We start from the raw sequence: 19,333 nt of genomic DNA, 5'->3' as shown, positions 1-19,333 counted from the left end.
AGGAAAGCAACACCGAAATCCTGCACACCAAATCCAAAAGTTGTTGTTACTACAACCCGTCCGTCTGCACTGCACGCAAGTAGTAAGGGAAAAACTTCGTCTTGGAAAAACCTACTGACACAGAAAATTAGTCTCCCGTCACCCCTCGGCACCCTTGGCCGAAGGAGCACTAGCCGGCTTTTTTTTAGTTAAACGTGATGGTTGCAGGGGGTTGCGGAGCGAGAGTGAATGGAAGTGGAAAGAGGGGACTCGTGGGACCAACCCTTGAAAACTGGATGCGTTTCCTCTTTGTTTTGCTGGCGATTGGAAAACCGGACGAACGCACCGACATCAGGGGAGTGCAAAAAGGAGCAATACCGATACTCGGTCCGGGGTGGATAATAACGGCCGGGTTTGGATTGATACACATTTGAGAGAAGGGGGAATAACTGGCAACCGTGCGGTGGATAATTTTGGTGATGTAGGTGGATAGTTTTTTTGCTAGGGGATTTGGGAAAGCGTTGATCGGTTTGGACAGAAAATGCTTGGCTATACACTTCTTTAATACTGCCGAGATTTAGACAGCCAAAGGGCTGTTCATTTACTACGTAGACAGCTGCTTAGTCAATTGTCCATACATTTTTTTAATTTGCATGGGCCGTGGATAATTGACAACCCCCCCCCCCCTAAACTGTCGCAGGAAGTTTATAAACAGCCCCAAATTAGGTCGGGATTTTATGGAGGGGAAGGCTCAGTGACAATTCAAGAGCAAATTTTCATTACGTCGAATGTAACAAAGGTAAACAAAGTCGAGCTATCAGTGTCAATCGATTCTCCTGCTATTACACTATATACTGTCCGAATATAGGATCAAATCACATTTTTAAATTTATTTGCCAGTCAAATTGCTTTTTGACGTAATCACCTTCCGATCAAAATAGTTTTCGATGTTACTTAAGTCACCCAATTTCTATGGAGATGCCGTTTGACTTAAGTAACAGTGCTGAGAAACCCGTGAAAAGTGTATGTTCGTCGTTTCGCTGTCTCATTATTAAAGTGAATAAATCGAACTGTTTGTTGCTAAGATGATTTCGGTAGTCCTAAAATGATGAATGGGCTGCACGTAAGGAGACGTAATTGATAATTCTCCCGAATATCCTGGTAAATACACTTTGACTTAAGCAACAATAGGGGCCACCAAACGACGTATAATGACTTTTGACTCAAAAACCAGTATTTTTAGCATGAAAGCTAGCGATTTGCATTTGTATGATTAAAACCCTGCTAAATATGTTAAACATTGCTATCACTATGAGATTATATGTGTTTACTTGGAAATAGGAATAACTTTTCGGTCATCAAAACAAAACTTTATTTTTCTCGGATTGGTGCGAATGTTACCTACGACATAATGAAAATTTGCTCTTGAATTCACACACCGATTTTGGTCAGCGATTCCAAATCAGAGCAGTTCCACTTCAAATGACGAATCGATCAGACTAGACCTCTTCCGACTTGCATGAAATTTTGCATATTTGTTTGTTATGGGCAATCATTCGCATTTCCGAAGTGATTTGAGATTTGAGCGTAATTTATTTTGTAAACAAACACGTCAATCGCCGATTTCTCTTGAAAAAACCTCAATCTCGTAAACAAGCTATGCCAAATGAATGAGCAATAATTCCTTCACCTCATAGTGTTATTAGTTTTTGAAATTGAGCTTTCATTTGCGAGAAATCGGCGATTGACGTGTTTGCTTACAAATGTTTCAAATATTAAATAATGGTAATGCTAACGTTTATTACTGATTAGGAAAATTACGTTTATTCGATAAAAGCACATGTTTAAAATTGAAAGGTAAAGAGAGGTACATATGTCAAAAACACTCAGTGCTGCCAGTCTGTTCAGGTGCGGAAGCCAGTGTGTACAGAAACGTTGATTTGTGTATGAAAACATAACACATTTCCCTCCTTTAACGGCCATCTGGCGAGAAGATGATTCGTGGCTTCCTGGCTCTTGTCGACCTTCGTGGAGCTGCTGGAGGTGTTACCACTCCACTAGCATCGCGGGTGATGCTCGGGGTGGTGAACTGCTCACCACCACTGTTTTTTTATACCTGGGGTGATGGTGGCTGTTCCTGAAGACCGGCTGTAGTGGAACCGTCGATTGGTGTTGATTCCAACGCAAATCGTGAAGAATATGGATCTGGTTTGTCACTCATACCACAGCCATTTCTCGGCAAACCAGGTACGCGATTCTGGAGCTGATCGATATGCCGTTTACACTTTTTGCCATTATAGTCAACCTGATAGTGCAAGTCTCCTAAGCGAGCCGAAATTACACCGGAGACCCATTTATCCATCCGTGGGTTGAAAGACCGAAAATAAACTGGCTGGGAGACGCCAAACTCACGAAACGATGAATCCAACTTATTTTTCTGTTGTTGGCAGATTCTTGTAGTGAGATCCGCTGGCAGCAGTAGATTTAGGCGTGTTCGAATGTTCCTACCGAGAAACAGTTGGCATGGCGGTTGACCAGTAGTAGAATGAGGTGCTCTTCTGTATTGTCGAAGAAACTCGTTCAAATTGAGTTGAATGTTGCTTCCCGTTGTATCCATTGCTTTCAAAGCATTCTTCACTGTCTGGACACAACGCTCGGCCTGTCCATTGGTTGATGGGTGGTACGGAGCAGTTAACTTGTGATACCTTACGCCTACCATCCGAAGATAAGTCTTGAACTCAGTAGATGTAAAATTAGTTCCATTATCTGAAACAATAGTTGTGGGTACTCCATACGCTGCAAAAAGTTCATCTAGGAGAGCAATTGTAGCACTAGCGGTCATGCTGATGGTAACCTTCACCTCGATCCACTTACTATACGCGTCCGTGATTATGAGTAACATCACTCCAAGATACGGCCCAGCATAATCTATATGAATGCGCTCCCACGGCGCCTTCGGGTACTCCCACACGGGATCGCGAAACTTTGGAGGATCGTTGGCATTTTTGGCACATTCATGACACTCCTTTGCAGCGCGCTCGATGTCCGCATCGACTCCGGGCCAATAAATAAACGATCGCGCCAGCCCCTTCATCTTCACTATTCCTAGATGTCCGACGTGTAAATCCTTCAGTACAGCTTCCTGCAAAGAGCGCGGTACTACCACCCTGTGTTCATATACTAGACATCCAGCTGCAGTTTTGTAGGTGATTTCGGGGGACTTGAAGCCTACACAATCTTGCCCAAGACGTCATCTCGCCGTGTTTCCTGGGCGATTCGTTGAGCATGGATTGGTAGCTGTTGGATTTGATGCAACATAAAACAATCGAATGCATCGAACTGTTCGTCTCGTCCGATAGTCATCTCTCTCAATAGGTTTACTCCACACCCTGGAACAACACGGGAACAGTAGTCTGCGTTGACATTTTCCTTCGTTCGTTTGAAAACAACGTCGAAATCGAAGTTTCCCAGAAAATCGGCGTAGTTGGCCATACGACTAATGCAAAGCGTCGGAAGCGATTTTTCTGGATGTAGTATCTGTGACAGCGGCTTGTGGTCAGTTATTAATGTCCAGTGATGTGCATACAGGTACATGAAAAATTTCTGCACAGCCCAAACTATCGCAAGGGCCTCCTTATCCATTTGTGGGTAGCGCTGTTCTGTCGTGCTTAACGTTCGACTGGCATAAGCTATCGGTCTTTCCACTCCATCACTCAGACGTTGCGACAACACCGCCCCCAGTCCTGTACTACTGGCATCCGTTGCTAGCAGTAATGGAAGCTCCGGATCGTACTGCATTAGCACCTGTGGTGAAATCAATGCACTTTTGATTTCTGCGTACGCTGTCTCGGCGCTTGCTGTCCACTTGAATCTGTCGTGGAGTAACATATCTCGAAGAGGCCTGTCCCGTGTGGAACGGTTAGGAATAAATGCGCTGTAATAAGTTGCCTTTCCCAGAAACAGCTGTAGTTCTTCGGGGCTCGACGGCTTTTTTGCATCCCGTATTGCTTCAATATGCCTGTCCGACTTTTGTACTCCTGCAGCGTCGATTTTATGTCCCAGGAACTCCACAGCAGGAGCCCCGAACACGCACTTTGAACGATTTAGGCGAAGTCCATTAGTTCTCAGCCGCTCCAACGTTTTCTCTAGCACATCCAACATCTCCTCGAAGCTTGCCGCATGTATCAAAATGTCGTCGTAGAAATTCACAACATTCGAAAGTCCTTGTAGAACCGTTTCCATTCGCCGTTGCCAAATTGCAGGAATATTGGCAGCACCATATACAGCTCGTGTGGGTCGAATCAACCCGTGCGTAGGTGTATTCAGCGTTAGAGCATGACCAAAATCATCGTCAACCGTCAAATGGGAATACGCATCGGTTATATCGAGATGACAGAAAACCGCCGCACCTTTCATTTTGTGAAAAAGATAGTCTGCACGGGGAATTGGATGCTCATCAATTATCATTCGGGCATTCAAAGTTGGCTTGTAGTTACCTGTAATCCGAATCGTTCCATTCTTCTTGGCGACGACGTGAGTAGTAGATGCCCATTCAGATGATTCCACACGCTTGTAAAGACCGGATGAAATTTTCTTGTCTATTTCTCTGGCGTACGCATCTCGTAAAGCGAATGGAATTTCCCGTGCCTTTGAGAAGACTGGAGATGCTCCTGGTTTCAGATGTAGAGTAGCCGGAGGGCCAGCCAGCTTGCCAGCAGTCTCGCCGAATACACCATCGAAACGTGAGATGAGATGCGACAGCCGTTGCTGCTGTTGCTTGGTGATTACTGGTTCCGCTGCGGTAAGTGTGTTCACTTGCTCATCCGTGCCAAACAACTGCACAAAGTCAATGTCGTATGCAAATTGCGCAATCCATTCTCTACCGAAGAGTGAATCGAAATCTCCGTCTACGACGTACAAGTTTAGACGCCGGGAGGTCCTACCCAACGTAACATTCACTGGCAAGCGGCCGATGCAGTGAATTCTATGCCGCGTGTAACTGGCAAACTGTCTTTCCGATTTGTGCAGGCAAAAACTAGCTTTGATCTTGCGAAGCGTACACAGGCTCACGATTGCACACGGCGCCCCTGTGTCTAATTCCATCTTCACAGCCTTTCCATCAATCTGAACTTCTAGCATCTTCCTGTCCAGAGGTTCAACTGACGAGATGACATCAACTTTCTGCAAAGCCTCCGTGTGATCGGCGTAATCGGATCCCTCATCCGATAATGGAGACAGTTCTTCCTTGACTTGAGCCGTCTTCGATCTACATACCTTCGACAAATGTCCCTTTCTGTTGCAAGCAAAACAAACCGCATCCCGGAATTTGCAGTATTTTCGCTCATGGCGGCCTCCACAGCCATGGCATGTTGGAGCACGATCCTGGTTGCTCGAGCCTTGACGAAAGCTTCCTTTCTTTACATCCGTTGACACATAACCCAACTTGTTTGTTGTTATTGTCGTTCCGGCCGGATCCGTTGTCACTTCTACAGATGTCTTGTGTGTAGCTTCCATTGTGTGCGCAACCTTGTAGGCAGCGTCAAACGTCTCCGGGTTTTTCGCAATAATTTCATCGCACATTCCGCGAGATTCCAAGCAAAAGAGTAACTGTTCGATGAGCATACGGTCCAAAAAATCTCCATACTCGCAATGAGCAGCAGTCTGTCGTAGTCGCAAAGCAAAACTCGCAATACTCTCTTCCGGCTCCTGGCGCAGTTGGCGAAATTTAATGCTTTCAGCATACTTATTTTTCGGCCGGTCGAAGTGTTCCACCAATGTTGTTTTTATCGCAGCGTATGTCAAATCCTCCGGTTGCCTTGGGCTGACGAGAAATTTGAGTGCGTTGTTCAGTTCAATTCCCATATGAACGCGAGCATATGCGGCATGGTCCGCCTCCCGGATTCTGCTGAGGTTGAGCGCCCAGTCGAAACGCTTGAAATAGTCCTCCACTGATGAACCGTCCGATGTCTTGAATTCTCCGATTGCGAAAGCTGCTGGTTTTGAGCCTCCTTCTTGTGCTGCATTGGCACCGCCGGCTGCTGCTGCTGAAACTTCCTGAACTGCTGCTTTTAGCGCATTGGTGAAAACAGTAGTAAGGCTCTGTAGCACCTCCGCTGGAATGGACATTTTATCCAACTTCTGACACCACTTTCAAATATTAAATAATGGTAATGCTAACGTTTATTACTGATTAGGAAAATTACGTTTATTCGATAAAAGCACATGTTTTAAACTGAAGGGTAAAGAGAGGTACATATGTCAAAAACACTCAGTGCTGCCAGTCTGTTCAGGTGCGGAAGCCAGTGTGTACAGAAACGTTGATTTGTGTATGAAAACATAACAAAATGCAATAACGTCCAAATCTCATACCACTCCGAATTTGTGCTAAAATTCGGCCTTTTTGAGACTTGAAATTTTGTTCAAGATGGCGTATTTGACATTTTTCAATAGATCGTAGCACGGAAACGTCACTTCAAATCGAAATGTCTTCCGAGACGAAGTTGTAGGAATAGGGAAAATGGATGTAATGTCGGCCTAAATGCACCTAATTTGGGCCCATGCATGAATTCGTTTAGATAAAATTGATAAATAGCAGATTTTTAGTGATAGGCCCAATCTTAGATCCAACATTAGAGCCATTTCCCTACATAAATACTTTCTAGCAAAAATAAAAATGGTGGGATAAGGAATTTTAATTTTAGTTTATTTACGCGGTGATGATGTTAGTTCACTCGCAACTATTTTTGAAAAAAATTAAGTGTTTTCGAACGAAATTGTACCAAAAGTGCTTCTGAACGTGTTTCGTAGTTGGGTGTGGTGAAATTCGTGCATTCCCGGTTGATTTTGGAAATCGTATCACAAAATTGCCCACCGATTCCTTTTTTTTTTGCCGTTCGACGACGACGGGTGTGCTTTCGCGAGAGTGACGTTTATTTGATCCGTTTCTTTGCACGGGTTTGCGTAAGTGTGCCTGCGATTTGCATTGAGTGTCAGAGATCGTAAGTAATCTGAAGGATGCCTCGCTGGATACGCCCAAGACTGGACGGGCAGTAGCTGGTGGCCGTGAACGGTTCCTAGGGAAAGCACTAGATGTGACCCTCCTCCCAGATGACCATGGCAATACAGGAAGTATGGGTATTGGAAGGTAATTGCTATTAGATATTTTGCAAACAGTGACAGATAGCGGACATGAAGAACCAGTGAAGGTGCCGGGCAAAGGTGTTTATCCTAGACAAATGGAAAGTTACAAATTATCTGTTGTTGTTGTCGTAGGCGCCATCGTAGTCGCAGTCGTAATCGCCGTCGTAGTCGTAGGCAGTACCGTTAGTATATTTAAAATTAACCACCAACCGCTGAAAATATGAATTATCGCGTATTTCTGTTGTTCATTATGTACCAAGTAAAATTCGAGAACGTAATTTCATTTGAATAGCTTGTTCAACTAGGTCTTAAACAATCGTCACGTCGGTCATAGCTTGTTATGATTACCTGAACCATGCGTAAAGAGAAAATCGAAACATTTAACGTCGCGTGAAAATGGATCTTAATGAAGGCCTCTTTCATAGCTTTTAGTTTAAGGATTTAAATGATCGTCGGTTGCAGTGGCTTGCTTACTGAGCAAAAAAACGCGGTCCCAGATCCTTTCATATTAAAAATGTATGGTTAGATCACTTGTTTATCGTGTAGTTCGTAAAACTTTTCGTTGTCGTCGGTGCCGGGTCTGAATAGTCATAAAAACTTGAGTAACGCTATAATGTGATATGAGGGGCTCGGTGGCCTTAGCACAACCGGTTTTGCTTACTGAGCCGAACATCATGAGTCTAATCTCAAGCCCATCCACATTCAAGATTCGTCAATCGTTTTATTTGTTAACATAACTAGATGGTAATAACAGCAACTAGATGATTAAAAAGGAGCTTGTCTGCCTAGTGGCAAACGTTTTTGCTTACTGAGCAGAAGACCGTGGGTTCAATCTCAAGCTCCTTCGCGTTATATGGTTGTTAGGACATCAATTCAGCTTATCGTTTACCAAAACGAACCCTGCTGCAAACCCAACCCTATTACCCAACCCTCTTACCCAACATCCCAGTGATTCCTCGTGGAAGTGCAGAGGTGTTCTCGGCTTCCATCAAAGCGAGTGTCACGTCAACACATTCCTACCCCTTCCTTTCTTGACCTGTGTTCGGGCGCGGCCGGCGCTGGTGTTGCCTAGTTTGAGACCACCAGTTTTTACACATTGAAGATGATTGCTAGTCCCAAGCATCGTCTATTGGTTCTCTGTGTAATTACAGCTGGTCTGGCAATAACAGAGTAGCAACCGTGGGCGGTCAATCATGCTCATGCTGCTCATGCTCAAAATAAAAATTGTGGGGTAAGGGAGCCAATTGTGGGTACTAGTGTTTCTCTAATTGGCCCTATCTTCATTTTCAACTTTATTCATTATGGTCGTAAATTATTTTGATGCAAGGTTAGAACATAGATTTCGCCAAAAATCTTCACAAATATAACCACGAACATTTGTCTCAAATTAAAGTTAGGCTCTAGGGCCAAAAAACGGAATATTAGTGCCGTAACTGGCACACTTGCCCCAATGATTTTTTTACATAGGATTACGTCTTTCGGCAACATAATGGGGGAGCAATTTCAAGAAACCAAAATCGACTGCGTTACGAAAAGTGGTCAGGTTTAGACCACTTATAACTCTGTCAATAGCGGACGGATTTCAATCCTAAACAAGCCAAAAGATTGGAATTTTTTGTACGAAGCTCTACTTTATCAATTTTCAATAGGTTGGAAATTGGAAATTGGAAATTACACAAATGTCCATTTGTGGCAATGGTGATCAAAATTATCACCGATTGCCTACAAAAAGTGGTTTCCCTAACACAGTCACCAAATCTCGATAACTTTTTCAAAGGGACATATCAGCTTTTGTAAGCAATGCATTTGATCGTCGATTGGGCGTAACTGGTAGCTCACACACGGTTACTGACTCCACTAGCAGGTAGGGGAAAATTTCCCCTATCTAATGGTAGCATGCGTGGGCGAGCTACCAGTTACGCCAAATCGACGATCAAATGCATTGTTTTCAAAAGCTGATACGTCCCTTTGAAAAAGTTATCGAGAAATATTGATACCGAGTACGTAATCCTGCGTCAAATCTACGGTCGTTTCTTGGATACAACCTCTTACTTTTTTTTTAAATTTTGGATACAAAATCTAATTAAGTGTTTTTAACTTAAATTACAAAAAATATCCTTATGCATAATTTAGATATTTTTAAACAACAGTTTATGAAAAATGCAATCTTTAAAATGTTGACACGTTGGACACCTCAAAATTGACAAAAATCGAAGAACAAAAACTCTTGGAACAAACATTTAAAGAGCCACATGTGAAAAGGGCATACAAGCTTTTTGTAAACAAACTGTGTAGGCTATTTTCTCGCCAACCGACGATCGCCTACGCAAACCAACAACATCATCGGGAAGGGGAAACCTTCCCCTACCCGCTTATGTTTATGGTTTGCGTTGGTGTCATATGGGTGGCGAGAAAAGGGCATAAGTAGGTTTTTTACAAAAAGCTTGTAAGCCCTATTCACATGTTGTTCTTGATTTTAAATATTTTTGTGAGACAGTGTGCACAGAAATCGATTCAAAAGGTCTCAAATATTGTTTTCTGTGCAAAGATAATTCAAAAATGTTCTTACAAAAAAGTTAACATATACGACCAAAGTTGTTGTTTTGCAATTTTTGTAAATTTTCAAGTGTCCAAGCTTTTAAATATTTCATACCTTTGCATTTTTGATTTTTTTTTTATTTAAATTAATCAGTGAGGTCCACGTTTAAGAAGTCTTGCTAACGCAGTACACTGAAACTTCCACTTACGAACCAAACCGGGGGTTCGAAAAACGAATTAATGCGTAAAAAAACCACATTATTTGGGATTCACTTCGTAAAAAGAGGTTTTTGAATGTATATTGTCAAATACCCCACAATATTCGAATTTTTGGAATCGGAGTCACTCGATGTCTGACGCCATTTTGAAATTCAACATGGTGACTTCCGGTTTTAGAAAAACATAAAGTACTATTAAATACCCCACAATATGGGTATTTTTGGAATCTGGGTTACGTGTAAGGACAGGAAATCTATGTATGGCGCCATTTTGAAATCCAATATGGCGGCTACCGGTTTAAGAAAATCAGAAAAATACTGTTAAATACCCGCATAATATGGGTATTTTCGGAATCGGGGAGACGTGTACCGACCGGAACTCGAAGTCTGACGCCATTTTGAAATTCAACATGGGTGCTTCCGGAAGTTGCACTACCCACGGAAGAGCAGCTTGGCGCAGCTTCTCTTGAAGATGGCTGGAGGGACATCCGTTCAGCCATAGGTAGTACTGCTGTAGCGGCACTAGGTACTGCAATCCCGGACCGAAGAAATGACTGGTTTGACGGCGAATGCAAACTGTTAGTAGAGGAGAAGAATGCAGCACGGGCGAGAATGCTGCAACACCGCACGAGATTGAATGTGGAGCGATACAGACAAGCGCGGAACAGACAAAACTCGGTTTTCCGAAGGAAGAAGCGTCAGCAGGAAGATCGAGATCGCGAGGCGATGGAAAATCTGTACCGCGTAAACGACACACGGAAGTTCTACGAGAAGCTAAATAGTTCGCGCAAAGGCTACGTGCCGCAAGCCGATATGTGCAAGGACTTGGACGGTAACCTTCTCACGAACGAGTGTGAGGTGATTGAGAGGTGGAAGCAGTACTATGACGAGCACCTCAACGGTGAAGCAGCAGAAAACGAAGGTGGCACGGCAACAGACCTTGGAGCACGCGCAGAAGACGACAGGCTACCGGCCCCTGATCTTCAAGAAGTTGAGGAGGAGATCGGTCGGCTGAAGAACAACAAAGCAACTGGTGTAGATCAACTACCAAGTGAGCTATTGAAATACGGTGGTGAAGCACTGGCTAGAGCGCTGCACTGGGTAATTGCCAAGATTTGGGAGGAGGAGATATTACCGGAGGAGTGGATGGAAGGTGTCGTATGCCCAATCTACAAAAAGGGCGACAAGTTGGATTGCTGCAACTACCGCGCGATCACACTGCTGAGCGCCGCCTACAAGGTACTCTCCCAAATTCTATGCCACCGACTGTCACCATATGCAAGAGAGTTCGTGGGGCAATACCAGGCGGGATTCATGGGTGCCCGCGCTACCACGGACCAAATTTTCGCGATTCGGCAGGTTCTGCAGAAATGCCGCGAATACAACGTGCCCACACATCATTTGTTCATCGATTTCAAATCCGCATACGACACAATCGATCGAGATCAGCTATGGCAGATTATGCACGAGTACGGATTTCCGGATAAACTGACGCGATTTGTCAAGGCGACGATGGATCGAGTGACGTGCGTTGTTCGAGTATCGGGGACACTCTCGAGTCCCTTTGAATCTCGAAGGGGGTTACGGCAGGGTGATGGACTTTCGTGTCTGCTGTTCAACATCGCGTTAGAAGGTGTGATCAGAAGAGCTGGGATAGACACGAGTGGCACGATATTCAGGAAGTCCATCCAGCTCCTTGGTTTCGCCGATGACATTGACATTATGGCACGGAACTTTGAGATGATGGCGGAAACGTACATCAGACTGAAGGCTGAAGCTAGACGGATTGGACTTGCCATCAACGCATCAAAGACAAAATATATGAAAGCAAGAGGTTCTAGGGAAGACAATGTTAGCCTCCCACCCCGAGTTCAGATTGACGGTGACGAAATCGAGGTGGTCGATGAGTTCGTGTATTTGGGCTCACTGGTGACCGCCGAAAATGATACCAGCAGAGAAATTCAAAGACGCATTATGGCAGGGAATCGTGCCTACTTTGGATTCCGGAGGACGCTCCGGTCGAATAAAATTCGCCGCCGCACGAAGTTGACTGTCTACAAGACGCTGATTAGACCGGTGGTCCTTTACGGCCACGAGACCTGGACTATGCTCGTGGAGGACCAACGCGCCCTTGGTGTTTTCGAACGGAAGGTGTTGCGTACCATCTACGGTGGAGTGCAGATGGATGACGGAACGTGGAGGAGGCGAATGAACCACGAATTGCACCAGCTGCTGGGAGAACCATCCATCGTCCACATTGCAAAAATTGGGCGACTACGGTGGGCTGGGCACGTCGTAAGAATGCCGCACGACGACCCAGTGAAAATGGTTCTAGAAAGCGACCCAACAGGAACAAGAAGAAGAGGCGCGCAGCGGGCAAGGTGGATCGACCAAGTAGAAGGTGACCTGCGGACCCTTCGCAGACTACGAGGCTGGCGAACTGTGGCCATGGATCGAGTAGAGTGGAGACGACTTCTTCAGACAGCAGAGGACAACAAGGCCTTAGCCTGATTGGTAAGTAAGGTAAGAAGCTTCCGGTTTTAGAAAATCATAGAGTCCTATTAAATACCCCACAATATGGGTATTTTTGGAATCTGGGTGACGTATAGGGACCGGAAATTGATGTCTAACGCCATTTTGAAATCTAATATGGTGCCTTCCGGTTAGAGAAAATCAGAAAAATAATGTTAAATACCCCACAATATGGGTATTTTTGGAATCAGGATGACGTGTTAGAACGGGATATCCATGTATGAAGCTATTTTGAAATCAAAGATAGCGGCTTCCGGCTACACAAAAACAAAAAAAACTTAGTTGAAGATGCTAATTTCAAATAACAGACTGTAGTGGTAATTTTTATACGATAGATGGAGTAGATGAAAACATAGAGTTGATAGTTCCGTTAGAGTACGGCAGTGTGAAGATTGTATATAGATATTAGAATAGCGAGCTAGGACAACTTTTAAGGAAGGTACTAATCGGTTTTTTTTGTTATTTGAAATTAGCATCTTCAACTATGTAAATCGTTGACTTCGCGTAGAAGTAATACTAAAAACATACAGTCAAAAAAAAAAAAAAAAAACCTTTCAAATACCCAACAAAATGCGTATTTTTGGAATCGGGGCGACGTGTACTAACCGAAAAACCATGTCTGATGAAATTTTGAAATCCAAGATGGCGACATCAGGTTACAGAAAAACAGAAAAATACTGTCAAATACATCATAACATGGGTATTTTTGGAATCAGGGAGACGTGCAGTGGATTTGAAAATGCCGTCAGACATGGATTTCCGGTTTCCACACGTCACTTCGATTTCAAAAATATCCATATTGCGTGAAATTTTACAGCATTTTTAAGATTTTCTATAACCGGAAGCCTTCATCTTGGATATCAAAATGGTCCCTACTCGTCAATCCGATTCCAAAGATTCACATATTGTGGGGTATTCGACCGAATTTCCAAGTTTTGTTGTAACCGGAAGACGCCATCTTGGATTCCTAAATGGTGTCAGATATCGATTTATGGTCCCTACACGTCACTCCGATTCCAAAAATAACCATATTGTGGGTTATTTCACAGTATTTCCCAGTTTCCCAAAATTGTAAAAAAAATCGTTATTTGGGATTTACTTCGTAAAAAGAGGAACGTTAATTAAATATGTATTGCGTAAAAAAAAGACTTCGTAAACGGAGGTTTCAGTGTATTCACTTTACGTTCGTCTGTTTACGAAGTAAATTCCAAATAACGAGTTTTTTGTTGCGATTCTGAGAAACTGGGAAATACTGTCAAATACCCCAAAATATGAGAATTTTTCGAATCGGGGTGACGTTTAGAGTCCGGAAATCGACGGCTGACGCCATTTTTAAATCAAAGATGGTGGCTTCCGGTTAGAGAAACTGGGATTACAATCAGAAGTCCTTATTGCCGGATCCAAATTGCGGGGCTATTCGCGAATAAGGGTATCCACAGGATTTCCACTAATAGGGACTGTGGTGGATTATCTCATTTGTTTCAATATATAAAGCTATACTGTCTTCGACGAAGTTGTTGTACTGGGTTAAACCGAGGGGGGGGGGGGGGTGCAGTTACAAATTAAGAGCAATCTAGAGTTACTCTGAGAAACCCTCTTGCTCTCTGAGCGAACCTTTCTCTCATTGCTAGTGGATTTTTGCAAAAGGTCTTATTAATTTCTGTACAACAATTCGAGTTTAAGGTTCCTTTAAGACATTTTGAAATGTTCAGCCAGATATTTAACCTCGTTGTTTTGAAAATGATGAACAGCAGTAGATGACTTACATTTCACTATGGATGATTTGAACTGCCTTGAATACTAAAATCCGAATCGAGATGCAGAACAATTCAACCTCAACATCGGAGTCACACTCAGGACCGATGGGAACAGGTCAAATAAACCTAATAGCGCATTTGTTTATTATTCAGTTCCAACCTGCATCGGGTATCAAAATCGGCTCTGCTTGTTTTCTGACAAATGTCAGTTTGATCGTTTGTTTTAAAAACTTTCCTCAGGTTGAGGTTCGCACTGACAAAAAGTTCGGTTTTGCGCTAATAAAAAAATTCGCTATTGATGAATTTACGTGACGGTTGACCAGCAGATGGAAATAATGTAAAAACGATACTGACGTTTTGCTACCTGTCAAATCGTATGGAATATTTTTTAGTACATCATCACTTTTGTGGTTTTGGATTTCAAACCTAGGCGTAGCATGCACTGCACAGTTTCAGAATGCAGATTTAGGTGGAATGATATGCCTGAAATTGAAACTTTAGACTAAAAGTTTCTTCTACAAAGTTGTTCCTTATAGTTAGGCCCTTGTTTTTATGACAATGAATCCTAGGGTGGCACTCATTATCATTAAAATCAAAAATCTAACTTTTTTGTTTGAATAAATTAAGGTATACATTCTTTGGCGAAGTTATAGCTGAGACAATTTCATTAGGTATCTCCTTAATTGGCCGATTTAGAGCTATTTTCTTGAATTGAGTTAGTGTGGTGCTAAAAAAACAGTTAATTTGCTCTAGTTTTCTTATTTCAAATTTCTCAGCAAAGGTGTCTATAAATGACTTTTAGATCTTTAGAAGGCGCAAATTTTTGCTGCAAAAAACTTGTCAAATTTCTCATGAAAATCATCTTCTAGAGACTTTTAAAACTCATTAAGGCAAATGTTTTATAGCCAAATGTGATGCCTGTATCTCTTCTATTGAAAAAGATAAACCCAAATATAGTAAACAATATGAATAAATTCGAATTGATTTTATACGAGTTTAAAAACTAACATACTTCCTATTTTTTCATATTATTTAGAATAACACACACCCTTTCAAATGCCGTAAAAAACTTTTTTTCTTGTTTGCCCTAACCAGAGATATTAACATTTGAAAAGTGCATATTTTTAGTATAAAAACGTCAATAACTCTTGATCGACGAAAGACATTGACAAGCAGCACAAATTTGCGCCTTCTAAAGATCTAAAAGTCATTTGAAGACACCTTTGCTGAGAAATTTTAAATCAGAAAACTAGAGCAAATTAACTGTTTTTTAGAACCACCCTAACTCAATTCAAGAAAATAGATCTAAATCGGCCAATTTAGGAGATACAAAAAAGTTGTTTTCCACAAAGTAGCTTAAAATTAGCTCAGCTATAATTTTGCCGAAAAATTTATACCTTAATTTATTCAAACGAAAAAGATAATAAGAACCACCCTAGAATTCATTGTCATAAAAATGAGGGCCTAGCTATAAGGAACAACTTTGTATAAGAGACTTTTAGTCTAAAGTTTCAATTTCAGTCTCAAAACATATCATTCCACCTAAATCTGCATTCTGGACCACTGTGCAGGTGCACTGGTACAGTTTCGCGTAAATTCATCAATTGATGAATTTAAGCAAAGTTAAAACTGGCCATGCGACACGTAGTTTTCAGATTTGCAATTATAAAACTGAAGATGTACTTAGAAACATTCCATACAATTTGACAGGTAGCAAAACGTCATTCTCATTTTTCACATAATTTCCATCTGGTGGTCGACCGTCCCGTAAATTCATCAATAAGAGGAAGAGGAGACCAGAAACGACTATAACATTTGAAAAGGGCCTTCAACTAAAATGTAAACAAACCAGAAAATTGATTTAAATAATCTCTGTCCTTTTCTTGGCCTTTTTGATAATTTTAATTCTTATCTTGCATTTCATTTGAAAAGGGTCTAAAACCAAAATATTAGTAAACCAGAAAATGGATTGTGAATAATCTGCCTATTTTTAATAAAATCGAAGTTTTTTTAGCATTTGAACACTTAAGTATGACAATACTATCGATATATCAGCACACAACATCCAAATAATACATGGTTGGCCTTTTTAGCGTGCGGGCCTTGGTGCGGGCCAATAAATGATTCGAAAAAAATCTTAGATCGGCCGATTTGAAAATTGAGTTATTGATTTTAATTGAGTTTAAAATGATTTTTATCGGTTTTGCGGAACATTCCTAAACGATTTGTAGTTAGCAAGTGGTGCTATGGAATGGTATCAAAAACCGATTTGATTGCATTTTGATTATAGGCCCTTTTCGAATGTTACGCGAGATATGCCTTGTTCTTTATTTTTCCCAATGCAGATCAGAGCAAATCAGAGTTACTCTGAGTAACTCTCCGCTGAAGAGACACTCGCATTAAAGCCGTCCTCCCCCTTGGGTTAAACCAACAAGCCTGTGTCACCAGATTTAGGTTTAATTGGGAGCTACGCCGCTAAATGCGCTTCACTTTTATGTTACTTATGACGGGCGCTATGATCAGGCATGGAAAATCATTTGCATTCATTTCGTGCATTCATTTACATTCATTTGTCCCTAACTTTTTTCATCAATAGAATTCCGCAAAATTATGTACGGAGTTTTTGTAGGTTTTGTTATTAGCTACAACTTTTGTTAACAACTCAAATCCGTATCTCTCATGCATGACGGTTTTGCGGAATTCTATTGATGAAAAAAGTTAGAAGCAAATGAATGTAAATGAATGCATGAAATGAATGTAAATGATTTTCCATGCCTGGCTATGATATATATGGAACTTGGGTCCAACATATCATATTTCGTGATCCTGACCATACAGAAAGTTGCTGTCTTCAGCGAAGTTGTTCAGGTGAACAAGTGCTTTCGTATGGTGGCCATTTTAGTTCAGGACTCTCTCACTACGCAGCGCTAGTGTGTACATGAGCTTCCTGTATAAGCTGTATCTCAAAATCCTGGGCATTTAGAAGGCTACTGTCTTCAGCAAAGTTGTTCAGGTGATCATATCCATTTGGATGAAGGTCATATTAGTTCAGAACACTCTCATTATGCGGTGTAAATGTATAAGTTAACTTCAAGTAAAAACTGTATCTCGAGCTCCTGGCCATATATATAGTTGCTGTCTTTAACTAAGTTGTTCAGATGACCAAGTCCTTTCGGAAGGTGGTCATATTATTTTAGAACTCTTTCATTACACTTGGCCATATAAGATGTTGCCGTGCAATGTGGGAAAAGGGACCGGAAAAGGGATGACGTTCAGAAGCCGTAGATCGATTTCGGAAGCCATTTTAAAATCTAAGATGGTGGCCATCGTTTCAAGAAAAACTGTCAAATACCCTATAATTTGGGTTTCTCCAGAAAATGAACGACGTGTAGAGGCTAGAAACCGATGCCAGACACCATTTTGAAATCCAAGATGGCGACCATCGGTTCAAGAAAAACTGTCAATTACCCTAAAATTTGGGTATTTTCGGAAAGAAGATGACATGTAGAGACCGGAAACCGATGCCAGACGCCATTTTGAAAACCAAGATGGTGATCATTTTTCAAGAAAAAAAACAGCAAATAGCCTACAATATGGGTATTTCTGGAAAGAGGACAACGTGTAGAGGCCGGAAATCTATGCCAGACACCAGTTTGGAATCCAACATGGCAACCATCGTTTCAAGAATAACTGTCAAATACCCTACAATTAGGGTTTTTCCAGAAAATGGACGACGTGTAGTGGGCGGAAATCGATGCCAGACGCCAGTTTAGAAACCAAGATGGTGACCATCGATTCAAGAAAAACTGTCAAATACCCTACAATATAGCTATTGTCCGAAAGGGGACGACGTGTAGAGACCGGAAACCGTTGCCAAACGCCATTTTGGAAACCAAGATGGTGACCATCGGTTCAAGAAAAACTATCAAACACCCTACAATATAGGTATTTCTGGAAAGGGGACAACGTGTAGATGCTGGAAAGCTATTCCAGACGCTAGTTTGGAATCCAACATGGCGACCATTGTTTCGAGAAAAAAAAACTGTCAAATACCCTACTATTTGGGTTTCTCCAGAAAATGAACGACGTGTAGAGGCCGGAAATTTATGCCAGACACCATTTTTGACATACCCTACAATTTGGGTTTCTCCAGAAAATGGACGACGTGTACAGACCGGAAATCGATGCCAGACGCCATTTTGAAATCCAAAATGGTTGGCAATTCAATACTTTTCCAAGAATTTCCAAGTTTTTCTAAAGTGATTCAGTATTTTCAGAAGTGATTCAGTTCTTTCAGAAGTGATTACAAACTATCTGGAATCATTCAGCACTTTCCGGAATGGTTCCAAACATTCCTGTAGTGATTCAGTAGTTTTTGGAGTGAATTCGCATTTTTCTCAAGTGATTATGTTCTTTCTGAAGCGATTGAAGTGTTGAAGTTATTCCTAACATTTCTGAAGTGATTCAGTGCATTCATAACTGATTCAATTATTTTCGAAGTGATTCCGGTCTTGCGGAAATGATTAAAAACTTTCTGGGATGGTTCAATACTTTACGACATCCAAAATTTTCTGAAGCGATTTCAAACTTTCCTAGAGTGATTCAGCTCTTTCGAAAGTGATTTAATATTTTCCGGAGTGATTCTTAACTTTTCTGAAGTGATTCCAAATTTTATGAAGTTATTCACTGCCGCTCATCGCAAGTCGATCCCATTTGCGTTTTTGTCAAAACTGTTTTTTTCAATGGAGATGGTAGCCAATTTCCCATATTTTCTTAACTATGATGAACTGAACAATTTTGTTCTGGAAAATTTGGGAAAACAGCAAAGTTACTTAAGAAGCAAACTTTAAACGCGTTGTTCTCGGCTTGGTCGTTTGTGCTATGGGACGGACTTGCCATGAGCGGCAGTTCAGTACTTTGCCAAAGCAATTCCGAACATGCCTGAAGATATTCGGTATTTTTCGAAGTGATTCCGAACATGTCTGAAGTGATTGAGTACATTCCTAAGTGATTCAATTATTTCCGAAGTGAACTTTCCGCAATGATTCAGTACTTTCCTAAGAGATTTTGATTTTTTCTGAAGCGTTTCCAATCTTTTATGAAGTTATTCAGTACTTTGTGAAGTGATTCTTAACATTTCTAAAGTGATTCCAAACTGATCTGAATCGA

The 19,333-nt window shown here is 41.7% G+C and overlaps 2 protein-coding genes across 2 annotated transcripts in view; both read right to left on the bottom strand.

The window, feature by feature from the left end:
- Window positions 1–19,333, bottom strand: part of orb2 — a 1,372,010-nt gene that overhangs the window by 1,333,834 nt on the left and 18,843 nt on the right.
- On the bottom strand, window positions 3,208–6,105 carry LOC135702927 (uncharacterized). The gene is made up of 2 exons (XM_065223979.1): window positions 4,476–6,105; window positions 3,208–4,412 (listed from the first exon to the last, which is right to left on the bottom strand). Exons 1-2 carry the CDS (start codon window positions 6,103–6,105, stop codon window positions 3,208–3,210), a joined length of 2,835 nt encoding a protein of 944 aa, XP_065080051.1.

The sequence above is a fragment of the Ochlerotatus camptorhynchus genome, unplaced genomic scaffold, assembly GCF_037179485.1.
Source record: "Ochlerotatus camptorhynchus isolate MF236.1 unplaced genomic scaffold, CSIRO-AGI_Acam_v1.1 ptg000203l, whole genome shotgun sequence".
In the NCBI taxonomy this organism is placed as follows: domain Eukaryota; kingdom Metazoa; phylum Arthropoda; class Insecta; order Diptera; family Culicidae; genus Ochlerotatus; species Ochlerotatus camptorhynchus.
Note: the sequence above shows the minus strand (reverse complement) of the source record. Positions and strands in the feature narration are given on the sequence as shown.